Below are 16387 nucleotides of genomic sequence, written 5' to 3'. Positions count from 1 at the left end.
TCAGAGTATTTAGGATATCCATCACCTCAAATATTTATCATTTGTATGTGTTAGGAACCTTTCAATACCTATCTTTCAGCTGTTTTGAAATATAGAATGTGTATTTGTCCATTTTTACATTGCTGTAAAGAACTGCCTGAAACTGGGTAATACATAAAGAAAAGAGGTTTAATCGACTCACAGTTCAGCATGACTGGGGAAGCCTCAGGAACCTTATCATCATAGTGGAAGGCGACGGACAAACAAGGCACCGTCTTCTCAAGGTGTCAGGAAGGAGAAGTGCTGAGCAAAACGGGAAGAGCCCCTTTAAAGCCATAAGATCTCATGAAAACTCACTATCATGAGAACAGCATGAGGGAAACTGCCCCCATGATTCAGTTACCTCGCTTGACATGTGGGGATTTTGGAGATTATGTGGATTACAATTCAAGATGAGATTTGGGTGGGGACGCAAAGCCTAACCATATCACAGTGTGTTAACTATAGTCACCTTACTCTGCTATAGAGTGTTAGAACTTATTCTTTCTATCTAACTGTGTGTTTGCATCCATTCACCAACTTCTTTTCATCCCACTTGGCCCCCACACACCGTTCCCAGCCTCTGATAACTATCATTCTGCTCTCTACCTTTAACTTTTTTTTTTTTTTTTTTTTTTCTTTTGATGGAGTCTCACTCTGTTGCCCAGGCTGGAGTGCAGTGGCGCGATATCAGCTCACTGCAACCTCTGCCATGCGGGTTCAAGCGATTCTCCTGCCTGAGCCTCGTGAGTAGCTGGGATTACAGGCACCTATCACCATGCCCCACAAATTTTTGTATTTTTAGTAGAGACAGGGTTTTACCATCTTGGCCATGCTGGTCTTGAACTCCTGACCTCGTCATCCACCTGCCTCAGCCTCCCAAAATGCTAGCATTACAGGTGTGAGCCCCTGCGCCTGGCCCCTTTAACCTTTTTAGCTCCCAGATGTGAGTGAGACCATCTGATACTGTCTTTTTGTGCATGGCTTATGTCATTAACCTAATAACCTCCAGTTCTAACTATTTTGTTGTTGCAAATAACAGGATTTCCTTCTTTTTTATGGATGAATAATATTCCATTATATATGTACTCCATATTTCCTTTATCCATTCATCTGTTGATATATACTTAGATTTGTTCCATATATTTGCTATTATAAATAGTATCGCAGTAAACATGGAAGTATAGGTATCCCGTTGATACACTTATTTTCTTTCCAACAGCACAACAAAAATACCCCATGATCAAGTGAGATTTATCCCAGCAATGCCAGGATGGTTCAATATTTAGCTGTTAAAATAATATTCATTTTATGCCAACTAACTCCCTTTCCCTCCCTCCAAAATTTATAAAATAATTTTAATCAATTCATTGCAATTTTTATCATAATCTGTTGTGCAAGGTCAGCTGGGTAAGTGGGTACTTTTAACTGTGTGTGTGTGTGTGTTTTGATGGTGGGTGGTTAGGAGTGGATCCATAGTATTGGTTTATGGTGTTAATTATCTCTGGAAATACAGACCTATGTTTCAGGTGAAGATATGATGAAAGAATTATCAGGTGTGAAACTACTTCTGTGCTGCTGATAGTTTGGATGATTATAATTTTTCACTGAAGTTTATGCCTATAATGATAAAGGATCAGGGCTCAATGACAAGGTTAGGGAGCACTTCTGTTGCTTTCTTTTTTGGCTATATGGGAGCTTTTGCTTCTTGTTAAGACTCAAGAGGATGGATTCTGTGGCTTGTAACACTGCCTGTTTTTGCAAAAAGTTTTGTTGAAATGCAGCTGTGCTCATTTGTTTACATATTGTCTGTGGTGGCTTTTGCAGCACAGTGACAGCGTTGTCACTGTGACAGACAGTATGGTCATCAAGACCTAAAATATTTTCTGTAAAAGGCCAGAGAATAAATATTTACTGACTCCTGCTGTAGGCCATAGTTGAGAACCATTGATAGGGTCTGGGAACTGGCACAGAATGATTTTTAAAAGAGTTTGTCAGACAGTCTTAATTATGAGTGGGGAAGAGATAGGTAATGTGGAGGTCTCTAGGGTTTTAAAATTAATCTAGCCTTGTGGCTTCTAGTGGGAGTGGAGAGGATTTGAATGCAAAATAAATTAAGTAGACAGAATCAATAGGATTAGGGAAAAGATTCCATGAGATAGGCCATGGAAAGAGAGGAGTGAAGGCTGAATGAAAGATTTTCAACCTAGTTAACTATGTGGTTGATGGTGTCACAGAAGTAGGGAACACAGAAGGACAAAACGGAAAAACACTTAGGAAAATCTCAGTCATGTATTGAGATAGAGCACTGACATGTCTGGCAGGGGACTCAGTATGACCACATCAGGTAGAGTTTTATGGTTTTTGCAGGACCCAGGCATACTTACCACAGTTATATATGGCAAGTTTTATTTTCTTCATACGTAAATGGACTCAGTTTCTGTAAGAATATTTTTATGACCTGTGTGCATTTTTAAAAATTTGACAATTTGACTTTTTATAGCCAAAATAAATTTAAGTAGGAAACCTTTCTTGCCTTTTGAGAAGTTTTAAATAAGTTCAAATAACTTTTCTAAAGTATTTAAACACAGAAATAGCAGTGCTACTAGAATGAGATAGGAAAAGTTTCAGCAATGTGAAATTTTTCTTCAAAGGCAAATTTTTAATTGAATTATGTGATAACTTTTGTCTTGACTTTTTGCCTTAAAATAATTGTGTTTTGTTATAAAGATAATGCAGGCTTATAAAACGCTAAATTATAAGAGTTGCCATAACTCCTTTTCAAACAACTGACATTTATTAATAGTTTGAGCTGTACTATTTATATAATCTGTATCCATCATTAGGGCTTCAAAGACAAAAAATATTCACTCACATTCCGAAGTGCATTTATAACTTTTTTTAATTTTTAAATTTTATATTTATTTTACTTTAAGTTCTGGGATATATGTGCAGAACGTGCAGGTTTGTTACATAGGTACACATGTGCCATCGTGGTTTGCTGCACCTATTACCCTATCATCTAGGGTTTTTTTTTTTTTTTTTTTGAGACCAAGTTTCGCTCTGTCGCCAGGCTGGAGTGCAGTGGCGCAATCTCAGCTCACTGCAACTTCCACCTCCTGGGATCAAGCAATTCTCCTGCCTCAGCCTCCCAAGTAGCTGGGATTACAGGTGCACACCACCACGCCCAGCGAAGTTTTGTGTTTTTAGTAGAGATGGGTTTTCACCATGTTGGCCCGGATGGTCTTGATCTCTTGAGCTCATGATCCACCTGCCTTGACCTCCCAAAGTGCTGGGATTACAGGCGTGAGCCACTGCGCCTGGCCTCATCTAAGTTTTAAGCCCTGCATTAATTAGGTATTTGTCCTAATGCTCTCCCTCTCCTTCCCCCCCACCCCCACCACCGACAAGCTCTGGTGTGTGATGGTCCCCTTTCTGTGTCCATGTATTCTCATTGTTCAACTCCCACTTATGAGTGGAACATGTGGTGTTTGGTTTTCTGTTCCTGTGTTAGTTTGCTGAGAATTATGGGTTTCCACCTTCATCCATGTCCCTGCAAAGGACATGAACTCATTCTTTTCATGGCTGAATAGTATTCCATGTAGTGTATGTGCCACGTTTTCTTTTTCCAGTTTATCATTGATGGGCATTTGGGTTGGTTCCAAGTCTTTGCTATTGTAAATAAGGCTGCAATAAACATATGTGTGCATTTATCTTTATAGAAGAATGATTCGTAATTGTTTGAGTATATACCCAGCAATGGGATTGCTCAGTCAAATGGCCTTTCTAATTCTAGATCCTTAAGGAATTGCCACACTGTATGCATGCTGCTACCTGCAAAATTTCGTATTCAGTTTGGTCGGAGTCTCCAATCATAAGATGCTCTGACATCACAAGCTATTTTTCCCCATCTCCAGGCAATGCACAAAGGCTCTGTTTATCACTCGCATGGTAGTCTCTGTTTCAGAGACTGGTTTATTTGCCTCACTTCTCATGGCCCAATTACCCATAAAACTGGTCTTATTTCCCAGTCTTCGTTATTAAAAAAACAATTATCAACAACTTACAGTCTTGAGGAAAATACTACCATTAAATCGGGTTGAGGAAATCAGTTGTACTTAGCAGAAAAAGTACAGTGTTGTGTTTTGTAATGTCAGATTAATCAGTTTTTTTAAATATACGCGGCAAAGTTTGGGGTTTCAGTCAGAAAAATTTTATTGTAACTTCAAGTTCAGTTTCAAAAGTACAAGTATTTGGCTAAAAATAAAATTATTTTAACCTACAGATTTGTAAAAGCTTTGAAGTGAGTTTTCCTCTGTCTCTCCCTTCACTCTAGTCCCTTTCATGTTAATTTTTAACTTTGTTCAGTGTTTACAGTGTGCCAGGAATTATTTTTAATTTTTTAAAATTTTAACTTGAGGATATAGATACTACTTTTCCCTCCATTTTATACTTTACAGTTAAGTAGTAAAGTATAAAGAGGTTTAGTGACTTGTCCTAAGGTTATTCGCATATCAGGTGGCAGAGCTGGGATTAGAAACCCACCTGGCAGACTTCAAATTGTATGATGTGAGTGGCTTTACAATTATGCTATTAGCTACTGGGATGGTAAGTCATTAATTTATCATCACTGGAAACCTTTGGTCTTAAGGTGCACTGATGTAAAAAAATGTAAAATAATTTGTGATTGTAATGAATAAATAACTTATTGCAAAGTAGAAAAATTTTGATAGTGACTTTTATATTTCACATTTTGTTAATTCATTGTGATTCTGTGAATGAACTATGAGGAAGAAGGTCATCAGAAAAATCAATGAAATTATAGATATTAAATGGTAGTGTCAGTTTTTATAAAAATTTCCCCCGAGTATATTGAGCTTTAAAAACCTGCAGTTTTCTGTACACACTTATTTTAAGATTCCGTGCTAAACAGTCATTCAAATATTCAACATATATTGATGACATTTAGCAGTTAAACACATTTTGTCAAAGATAATTCTTCAGAAACTGTAATGGACTGGTACCAATTTATTAGAAATATTAGGCAGTTATGGCAACTTCTGTAAATGACTGTATCTGTATTATTAAGTTATACAACAAGTAACTGCATTTCTAACATTTCAATCCTGTTTTAGAATTTCAATTTGGGAATAAGTGATTATTGAAAAAAAAATTAAGGCTAACACTAAAAAAGCTGTCTTTCATTTGGACTTCATTTGCTAATGTAATATAAACACTAATAATTCAATACAATTCATATAATTTGAGAGAAATTTTGTTTGGTGTTCTGTGTAAATAGTTGGCACAAGTATTAATCTTGCATTGTATTCTAGATCCTGACTTTTGCTAGGGAACTTTTCATGGTTTATGTGCCTAGATTCTGACAAGTGTATTTTAAAACACCTTTTTTCCTCATTGAACAGCTTCGATGTCATATTTGCTGGTGGTCCAGAAGAAGTTCTAAAAAAATTCCAAAAGGCAAACCACAAAGTGGTCTTTGCAGCAGATGGAATTCTGTGGCCAGATAAAAGACTAGCAGACAAATATCCTGTTGTGCACATTGGGAAACGCTATCTGAATTCAGGAGGTGAGTTAGATACTGGAAGAAAAGTTTAATGCAAGTTATAAAGACTAATGAAACAACCATTTTTGTAGATGTAGTAACTTTAGATATGAAGTTTTAAATAACCCTTATCTTACTATTACTATATTGACAAAGCATTTTCCCATTTATTATGTGAGTTGGTGTTCCTAATAACACTAGGTAGTATGAATGTTATAATTTCCACATTATAAGTGAGGAAACTCATGTTTTTCAAATTTAAGTGACTTCTAGAGAAATTCTGTTGTTAAAGGAAGAAAATTACGGATCCAGTTCCTTTAATATGACACACTGAGAATTTTCTTGCTATAGGATAATAAGATTAGTAAGTTTCCTTACTTGAAAAAAATTATTCTCAGTCTTCAATCAAGTAGCTTTTAAGAATAGGTATTACTTAATATTATCTGATTTTAAACATTTTGGGAGTAAATAAATGATCTGTCTTGAACTCAGTAGTGAAAAATATCTAACGTTGGGTGTCTGGATATACTTAATATTGCATTAGCTGTGTTACCATGGATTAAAGGAACGAACTACCACATTCCTTAGTTCAGCCTTTTGGAAATTAAATAAAATTAGGCTTTGGACATTGCAATGGCTACAAATTTATTTTAACTAGTTTGAGATTAATGTAAACGTAGGGACAAAAGACATAACCAAATGGGATGAAGGACATGTTAGAGAAACAAATTGGGTACAAATTGCAAACCACATTGGAAAAATGGATTTTGGGGATGGTCTACATGTATATAACCAATACTTTCCAGGCTAGTTAAAATAAGTGCCGCTCCAGGTTCTAGGCTTTGCTTAGCCACTAGGGTGTGATTTAGTTTCTTGGTAATGCCTCAATTTCAGCTCTTTGCACCTGCACTTTATTTTATCAACCTATTCTCACAGTTGTACGTTGGAACTTTGATAGCTCATATAGATTTTGTACTTTTGAAACCTTAAATTCCAATTTGTACTGCCTGGCTTCAAATCTCTTTTCCTCTTCGTCTCAATATTTCTACAGGTAATGCTTTCTGGGATCTCTTGACCATTTTCTTTTCTCCAAATCTATCTACCACCTTTGGATTTAACTTCCATATTCAAGTGAGCACCCAGGGTTTATCATATTGGTTACTCTGTGCTTCTTGCCTTAGCAGTCTTTCTCTGTTGGACTTCCAGTTCGTGAACCATCAAAGCCTCTCCCTAGTACGGGTACCCACCCTCACTTCTCTGCTTGAGCATTCAGCTCATGGATGGGTGCTGCTTCCACATCATGGCCTCCATACTGTCAAGACTTCAGTAACATATGTCTAATCTTGCAACTTATTCTAAGTCCTCCATTGTTTAAAACCATTTTTTTTAAAGGAAATATGTAGCTATGGAACTCTGAGACATGTTTTATTTATACTTGTTGAACATTTTCTGAAGATGACTTGCAAGTGAAATCTCATGTAAATTTATCTCAAATAGTGATGTATGTACTCAAGTGGTTAGGTTTCAGACAGACTCACAATGCTTTGGAAACAGCAAGAAATTAGCAGACAAGTACAGTTGTAAGCCAGTTTAATTAAGGAAAAGGTGTTTATAAGTGGGAAAGTAATCATAAAAGGATATCAAAGCATCATCCTTATGCTTTCTATAGTCAAAATAATTAGAGAATGGCAGAAAATATAAATGTTTAATAAAAATTTGAATAATTTCACAGATCACATATTTACAGTTATTTAAAGAACATGAGTTGTTTATGGGCATACTATTTAGTTTTTAAAAGTAGTTTTAGGCCAGGCACCATGTCTCAAACCTGTAATCCCAGCACTTTGGGAGTCCTAGACAGGAAGGTGACTTGAGCCCAGGAGTTCAGGCCAGCCTGTGCAACATAGGGAAATCCTATCCCTACTAAAAAAATTTTTTTTTAATTATCTAGGCATGGTGGCACATGCCTGTGTTCCTAGCTACTTCGGAGACTGAGGTGAGGAGATTGTTTGAGCCCAGGAGTTCGAGGATGCAGTGAGCCATGAGCGCCCCATTGCACTCTAGCCAAGGTGGCAGAGTGAGAGCTCCATCTCCAAAAATAACCACAAAAAAGGTTTTTAATAGAAAAATATAAATCAGATAAAATATGTAATGTGAAAATAGATGCTTTTTTTTCATTTATTGAGGACATTTAGGATCTGTCAAATAAGGAAACAATTTTTGAAGAACAGTAATATAAACCATTGGAAAATGTTGCATGTCTCTGTGTGGTACATTTTTCATCATAGAAGATTGGCCATGGGATTTAAAAAATGTGTTATCTTCTAATGTTATAGAATTTTTTTTATTTGATGCCGGGCCTGGTGGCTCACACCTGTAATCCCAGCACTTTGGGAGGCCAAGGTGGGCAGATCACCTGGGGTCAGGAGTTCGAAACCAGCCTGACCAACATGGTGAAACCCCATCTCTACTAAAAATACAAAAATTAGCCGGGCATGGTGGTGGGCACCTGTAATCCCAGCTACTTGAGAGGCTGAGGCAGGAGGCGGAAGGTGGAGGGGAACTCGGGAGGCAGAGGTTGCAGTGAGCCAAGATTGTGCCTTTGCACTCCAGCCTGGGCGACAGAGGGAGACTGTCTCCAAAAAGAAAAATTTTTTTATATGGCAAGAACCAAAAAATGAGCAACCAGTGATTGGTTTTGGTCATGTTTTCTTTTTTTTTTTTTTTTTGTAACAGTAATTTCCCTGGACCTATTTTTAAAATTCTTTTAAGAAAATTTTAATTTTGACAGTTAAAAAGGTTTTTCTTCAACTTACAGGAGTAACATTGGTTCCTTTTTCAAAGTACTGAATGTCAATGAAACATAGCAGCTTGGCTGCATTTCCATAATTCAGAGGAAGATTCAGACAGGAAAAATGATTCCGTTTGTGTCTTTAATGGACAAATGTTATTGGCAGTCTTAATGCTTATGCTCTAAGGCCAAGGAGAACAATCCAATTTTAGACTTCCTTTTTCCAGACTATGACACAAAAAACCTAGCCAGAAAATGGTTTAGCAGGCACAATGATGACTGGCCAAAGTAATGGAAACATTTCCAAAATGTCTTAGATATAAAATTTCTTTGGGATGTTTGCAGTTAGTGACAAATCCAGCATTCCTTTGATTGCATTAGCATCTCTGGCACTGACAGTAAAACCATCGTAGTAGAGATTTTATCCTGTAAGAGAGTGAGTTTTCTGCAGAGAATCCAAGAAGAGCTTTGTAGAAGGTCAGAGAAAAAATTCTTGTCTCAATCTATTCTTTTCCTAGTAAATCTGTTTCCCTTAGGAGCCTTGGAAAACATTAGTTCTCCCTCCTTTGTCAGTTAATTTTGGAGACACATTTATTTAAAAAGAGTTTGGTTATTTTCTGTTTTGCAGTTGGTAGCAAACACTCTATTGGAGTTTATATATAAAACAAGTGGCACTCAATAATTCATATTTCTTTCATGATGAGGTGTGAAATTCCAACCTAAGAATTAGACTTCATGACTTCACAACTCTGTTCAACTGGTCAGTGAAATTAATATGACACCAGTTTTGGTCTTTGAATCCTAAATTATCTACTTTCTCTCTGCTGTGTTGCAGGATTTATTGGCTATGCTCCATATATCAACCGTATAGTTCAACAATGGAATCTCCAGGATAATGATGATGATCAGCTCTTTTACACGAAAATTTACATTGATCCACTGAAAAGGGTGTGTAACAGCTGCAATTTTTTTTCTTTTATTGATTTGGTTTTGTGTGTTATATTGTGTTAATGTGGAGTGGTCAGAAACAAAGGATTTTATGATAGTGTGGCAACTGGTAAACCGAATTTCAAAATGTTCTTGGTGATAACATATTTTTAATAGGTGATATTGGTTTATGTCACCTGACTGGATATCAGCACTAGCTTAGTGTGTCTTTATGGCTTCTCTTTTGTGGCCAAGTCGGCACACTCGCCAAACTTGGTTGGATGAGGCAGAAGGAAAGAAGAACTATGTAATGCAGTGCTATATGTATTGAAACACATATTGAAATGACTTGATACTGAAATGAAATGGCAGCCCTCACACCGTTGTCATGGCCCTACCTCCACTGCATACTCACTTAGGCTGCCTTAGAATAACAGAATAAATTACATTATCAAAACTTCTGAGCTTGGAGATTTAAAGAAACAATAATGAAATCCTAAAGATTCTAGAGAATGTCTTCTTTCATAATCTTGAGTAAATAGCTGTCATTTATCAACGCAGAGCATTATAAATGTGTATTCTTGTATTCACTCCATCTTGCAGCTATAACTGTTTTCTCAAAAGCTGCACCAAGCCATTTGATACCAGAGTGAACTTCTGCGGTTTAAAAAAATGCAGTGTATTCTCACTTGTAGTCCTTTAGCCTTGCAAAGCCCTTTTATAGCTCTCTGAGCTTCTTTGATCCTAGATAGGCTAGATGCTAGACTCTGTATCCACACTTTATCCATAGAGAAACTGAGACCACATAGTCAGTGACATTGTAGGGACTGGATCCTTGGTTCTCTGAAAACCAAAATCTGGACTTAATTTTCTATTTCATTTGATAATAACATAGACTCTATGTGTTTAATTGGCTACAATTGTAAAATAACACCTTTTTTGATATTTTGAAATGACATGTGACTAAAGCCACTCAAAAGACAGTTTTTAATTTGAAAATTACCTGTAATACCCCTGAGGACAGAGATCTTCCTCTGAGATTTGGAGCCTGGATATCATGGGTGTTGAGAAAACATTGAGGCCAAAAGCCCTGGTCCTTGTTCAAGTGTTTGGTGGCCCAGAGTGGATAGAGCCTGTAAGGATGGGTATGATCCTTTTTAGGAGACTTTATAGCCAATTTGTGGATTTCAGATATTTGAAAATATGGAGCCTGAAGATTTAAGGAGATGATAATGAAATCCCTAAGAGGTTAGAGCCTGAGGATCCATGGGACTATGCTATAGACACAGGCTTTTGCTTTTTATTCATAAGAATACTTAAACTGTAGTAAATAAAGCAACGCAAAATAGCAGTGGTCTAAATAAGAAAGATATTTTTATTTATTTTTCCTTCTCCCACATTAAAAGTAATTACGAGGTAGGGAGCACAAGGCTGTTAGGGAGGCTTTATGCTGTCAAGAGGGATAGCTCTTTTGTTGCTCTATCATTGGCCCATAGCTCCCAGTTTTAATCTTACTTCCTTGTCCAAAATGACTACTTGAGTTTCAGTTATTGCATTCATATTCTGGGCACAAAGAGGCACAGTAATAAAAACAGGCCATCTCAGTTTCATCACTCTCTTTAAGTAGCCTTTCTAGAAGTCTTACCGAATGGTTTATCATACTTTGATAAGAACATATTTATGTGCCTACTCATAATACCCAAAAGAAAATCTGTTTTTTTTTTTTTTTATTTTAAGCAGATGTGTGCTACTAAAATCTGAGTTCCCTTATTGGGAAGTTGAGGGAATGTTGGGTACAATAAGCAGTCTCCCATAGGCCCTAGATAGAATATTCCTGAAATTGATGTAAGTGAAACATTGGAGAACAGTAAAGCAAGATTTTCTAATTTGGGAATACTTTTATAATATTTACCGATATAAGTTGATATTTAATAAATTTACTATATATACTGAATACAGATATAAAAGTTACTTAATTGTGTGTTTGTAGTTGCTGTCATTAGGAAACAAGATTTTCTTTAAGTGTATTTTGCAATGAGTTGCAACCATAGCAGTTTCTATGTTTTAGCTAAATACTTTAGTCATCTAAATATTTTGGTTAGACACTTAAGATATAAGAATATTTAACTTTAAATTCCCTCAAAGAACAAACTGTATTAATAATGTTTGCTGCTTTTGTTGTCATTTTCAGTATCATTTCTATTCTTATGTTTTAGGAAGCTATTAACATCACATTGGATCACAAATGCAAAATTTTCCAGACCTTAAATGGAGCTGTAGGTATGGTTCCTAAATACCGGATTGCTTAAGTACACAAACACCTGTGTTTTCAACTATCTTTCCTTTGTTATGTCCATTTGGGGGCTGTGACTAAGGTTGACAGTGTAAATATTGTAATTATTGTAACTTAAAAAAAAATACTGGACTTGAACTTAACTTTGGTACATTAAATTAAAATCATTTCCTATGACTAGGGTGAAAAAGATAAGCTTCTGGCTTTAGGTAACTTAAAATTTAGTGTGTCACCATTTGAAAACTTTAGATAAGTTTATGAATTGATTACACTTTATCATTACACATTTTCCAGTGAAATTCTTTGTGTCACGAATTACCCAGAGTGTTAGGGTAGATCCTTTTGACCCAACTGAAAGATAACTGGTGACAACTAGACAGGTAGACCAGGGAAGAGTTGAGTGTGTGTGTGTGTGTATGTGTGTACATGCTCATGTGTGGATATACATATGTGCTTGTGTATTGTAGCTACATATATCTTGATAATATATTAAAACCAATCAATACAGTAAAATTTAAAATATTATAATTAACACATAAATACTTTAAAATATATGCATAAAATTGAGAATATATTGTAATTCAATCAGTACTTCAAGTCAGTTCATTTAGTAAAAAGATTCTTAAAATCTAGTCAGGCATGTTGGTGCGTGCCTATAGTCCCAGCCATTTGAGAGGCTGAGGATTGCTTGATCCCAGGAGTTTGAGGCTGCAATGAGTTGTGATCATGCCCTTGTACTCCAGCCTGGGCCAGAAAGTGAGACCCAGTCTCTTAAAAAAAAAAAAAAAAAGGATTCTCACAATGCAAAATGTTTAGTTTGGATTGCTCAGTAAATTTTAAAAAGATGGCTGTGCTCCCCTCTGACTTGAGTTTTATCTTAATTAATGTGCTAGGTCTGATTTTTAAGAACGGGAAATATTGTCATTGGTAGCCAATTGCAGAAACCTTGCTTATGCCAGACAATATTCTACTCACCATGTAACCCTAAAAGGCAAGCATGGATACCATTTGATAGATGACTAAACTGAGATACTACTTTAACTTGGCAAGAATAACATTACTATGAAGGGGCAAAGGCAGGATTGCAAGATGAATTATTCTAACAGACAGCTCAGTGGCTTTGCACCTCAGTCATTTTACTTGTGCCAGGTTGGAGTGAGTTTGGTATCAGTATCTGTTGTCACTGTCATCCTTCATTTTGGGTATCTGCTGACTTGGAGTAGATGAAGTTACTAGAAGTGTTGTAGCCCTTGGAATATTACATTCATGAGAAATTTTTTAATGATGACACACACACATACACAGACACACGAATACAGACACACACACACACACACACACATATATTTTAAATTACTAAAGCCTATTTTCTCTTTTTAACCCAGATGAAGTTGTTTTAAAATTTGAAAATGGCAAAGCCAGAGCTAAGAATACATTTTATGAAACATTACCAGTGGCGATTAATGGAAATGGACCCACCAAGGTAAGTAACAGTTACTTTCATTTGGCTCTTTCTTGGAGATAGACTATGGATTGATACGTGGAATTTCATCTATTTTATTTTTAAAAATTTCTTTCAAATACTTTATTTTGGTGCTAAAATAAAGGCTTCATCTTTTACACAGTATATCATCTGGGTTTATACTAATTAATTAATCAAACTGATGATTTTTCCTCAGCAGAGTGATAGCCTTTTATTGTATTTATAGCACATTTAGTGTTTCATTAAATAATAACAACTAACTTGGGAGTGAGCCACATTTCTCTATACTGGGTATCCTTTCTCATTAGGAATTGCTCAGGACGTTAAGAGATCATTTGTTTCACCTGACTTGCCGTTTTCTAAGTTAACAACACTGTTAAGATTGGGGTATTACATATATCCAGAAAGCTTCCTCTTTTTCTTATTTCATTAACTACAGTAATGAAAGTGACATAATTTGACCAATAATATTTTGGATCCTTTCTGTTTCAAATGTATATAATTGAGCTTGCTAAAAATGTTATTGACTGCAAAATTTATAGATGAAAAGTTTGTTTTGCGTGGTCCAATCAAGCTGGAACGTAAATTGCATTGAAAAAATATAGTAATACTGTGCTTAAAACAACCTTCTGACATGCTGAAATGCCTGGTTTGAGTACCTAGAAAAGGGATTTACAGATTTTCATTGTGGGAAGAAAATATTGGGGGATGTGGGCTTCTGTTTTAACATTTGAAAATGGAATGAGTGATCTGAATTCCAGGAAAAGATATGTGAATGGAAAGAAATGCAAGGAAAACCCATGCTGGCAACTTTTGCTCCATCAAACTGAAAGAAGTAGATTCTTGTCTCTTCTAGTTAATCTTTTCCCTTTGGTTTTTATCCCATTCTAGCCTTCCTACAAAGCAATCTCTATCTTGTGCCCTCCTTCAGTCTCTATCTTATAATCAGTTTCCCCAACTCTGTCATCTCCTTATTAGCATTTTGAAGACCCTTAAGTCTCCTCCATCTTGCAAACCAAACCCAACCAAGCCAACACAAGGTAAAACATCCTCTTCAACCCACACTGCCTTCCAGGCTGCACCTGACTTTTATTCCCCTTCACAGCCAAACTTTCTTAAAATATAGATAACTCGCTGTCACTATTCCACTTCTTCCCATCACACTAAGAAATGCTCTTGTTAAGGTCTGTTGTGAAATCTTTGTTGAGTAGTGGACATTCTTCAGCCCTTATTTTTATTTCACCTAAAGACAGCATTTGACAATTTGTTGATCTCATTTGGTCCTAGTTGAATGCTCCTTCCTTTTGCTTCCACGATGCTCTGCTGCTTTGTCTATTAATTTTCTGGGCTTTCCTCTTCAATCTCTATTGTTCTTTAAAATGCTTATTTTTAAGTTTGTGTGCATGTAGTGACCCGCATCCTTACTGTTTTAGTAAATGTTCACAGGGGCTGTCTGAGGCCTCTTCCTTTTCTTTTCCATATACTTTGTTGGGTAATTTGAGTCATTCCCTCATCAGTGAATTCTCTAAATGCTGGTGGTTTTCAAATCCTTGCTCTAACTCCTGTGTCTTTCCTAAACTCCAGGTCAAAATACTCAAGTGGTAGATTTCTGTGTTATATATATCCAGAAATTAAGACTCGCAGCCTTACCTTCCCTTATAACCCAGTGGTTAACCAGAACCTCTGTTTTGTTTTGGCTCTAGGCACTTCCCACTCCAAAAACCCTCTGTTCCTAACTCCTGTGCATGCTGGTTTTATCTGATTTTCTCAGTGGCCATAGCAACTTTCTTAGTTCAGGCCACCTGCAGCCTCCCAGTAGTAGCAATCACACCCCCAGGATCCTGAAACTAGAGTATTCTGCCAAAGCAGAAACCCTGTCACTCTACTCACCTATATAATGACTTTCTGTGAACTTAGGTATAAAGTTGAAAATCCTCAACTTGTCTTACAAGGCTCTTTATTTTGCTCCTGCTTTAGTGGCCACCAATCTACCACCCCATTCACTGTCCCACTCCCAACACTGCTCATATTCACACCCTCTTCACATTCATTTTCTCCTCCTTTCTCCCTCTCTGCTCAACAATACTACATTACTTTCAATTTTGCAGAAGTTTCATGTTGCTGTGTCTGCAAGTCTTCTGTACATGCTTTTTATATATCCTGGAATCCTCTGCCCCAATTCCCACCTGCTGTATCTCTACCTGCTAAGTCCTCCTTATCTTTTAGGTGTCAGTGTAGTCTTTACTTTTTGGGTCCCTTGTATGCTTTTGTAATATCTGGAACTACTTCTGTTACAGTACATATCACACACTGGACAGGAATGATATTTGCCTGTTTTCTGGTCTCTCTTACTTGTTAGGCCTTTGGTCTAGGAATTACAGAAATCTTATCTGTCTTGTTTACTTTTGTTTCCCCAGGGTCCAGCACATGTGAGGCAAATACTAGGCTTTCAACAAATCTTAATTGAATGTTAGAGTCAATAATCTAATGACCTAGCATTATTCTTGGGAGTAGTAAGGCAGATTATTTTCTGGCAGGGCAAACGAATTATCAGATTACTATTGGTTGGCTGGGCACGGTGGCTCATGCCTGTAATCCCAGCACTTTGAAAGGCTTAGGTGGGTCAGATAACTTGAGGGCAGGAGTTCAAGAGTGGCCTGACCAAGACAGGGTGAAACCGTGTCTCTACTAAAAATACAAAATTAGCCGGAGGTGGTGGCACATGTCTTTAATCCCAGCTACTTGAGAGGGCTGAGACAAGAGAATCGCTGGAACCTGGGAGACAGAGGTTGCAGTGAGCCAAGATCGTGCCATTACACTCCAGCCTGGGCAGCAAGAGCAAAACTCTGTCTCAAAACAAACAAACAAACAAACAAACAAAAACTACTCTTGGTCACTGTAACTTTCCCTAGGCAAATCTGATAAATGAATCCCTTTACTATGTGTGTGTAGTCACTGTTTTAGCTTTCTGTGATACTGTCAGTGCCAGTTAGTCAAGAGTTGGTAGAATCCCACTTTTCCCATAACTACATAGTGTTCTGTTCCTCCTTGGTAATATAATGTTTGAATCAAGTTTAGGCCAGTGCAGTGGTTCATGCCTCATGTCACAGCCTGGCCAACATGGTGAAACCCTGTCTCTACTAAAAATACAAAAACAAAACAACAACAAAAAAATTAGGCAGGTGCTTGTAATCTCAGCTACTTGGCAGGCTGAGGCACAAGAATCGCTTAAACCTGGGAGGCAGAGGTTGCAGTCAGCCAAGATCGGGCCACTGCACTCCAGGCTTGGTGACAAAGCAAGACCATGTCTCA

General features: G+C 36.9%; 1 protein-coding gene across 4 annotated transcripts in view; it reads left to right on the top strand.

Annotated features, from left to right (window-relative positions):
• Nucleotides 1–16387, top strand: part of PLOD2 (procollagen-lysine,2-oxoglutarate 5-dioxygenase 2) — a 90587-nt gene that overhangs the window by 47075 nt on the left and 27125 nt on the right. For all 4 annotated transcript variants that reach the window (XM_015131980.3, XM_015131979.3, XM_077994152.1 and 1 more), the window contains exons 4-7: nt 5442–5605; nt 9208–9320; nt 11516–11579; nt 12978–13075. In XM_015131980.3, the coding sequence (XP_014987466.2) occupies nt 5442–5605; nt 9208–9320; nt 11516–11579; nt 12978–13075 (439 nt within the window). The remainder of the gene's footprint in view (nt 1–5441; nt 5606–9207; nt 9321–11515; nt 11580–12977; nt 13076–16387) is intronic.

The sequence above is a fragment of the Macaca mulatta genome, chromosome 2, assembly GCF_049350105.2.
Source record: "Macaca mulatta isolate MMU2019108-1 chromosome 2, T2T-MMU8v2.0, whole genome shotgun sequence".
Lineage (NCBI taxonomy): Eukaryota > Metazoa > Chordata > Mammalia > Primates > Cercopithecidae > Macaca > Macaca mulatta.
The sequence above is the reverse complement of the archived record's forward strand: the minus strand, read 5'-3'. Positions and strand labels throughout refer to the sequence as shown.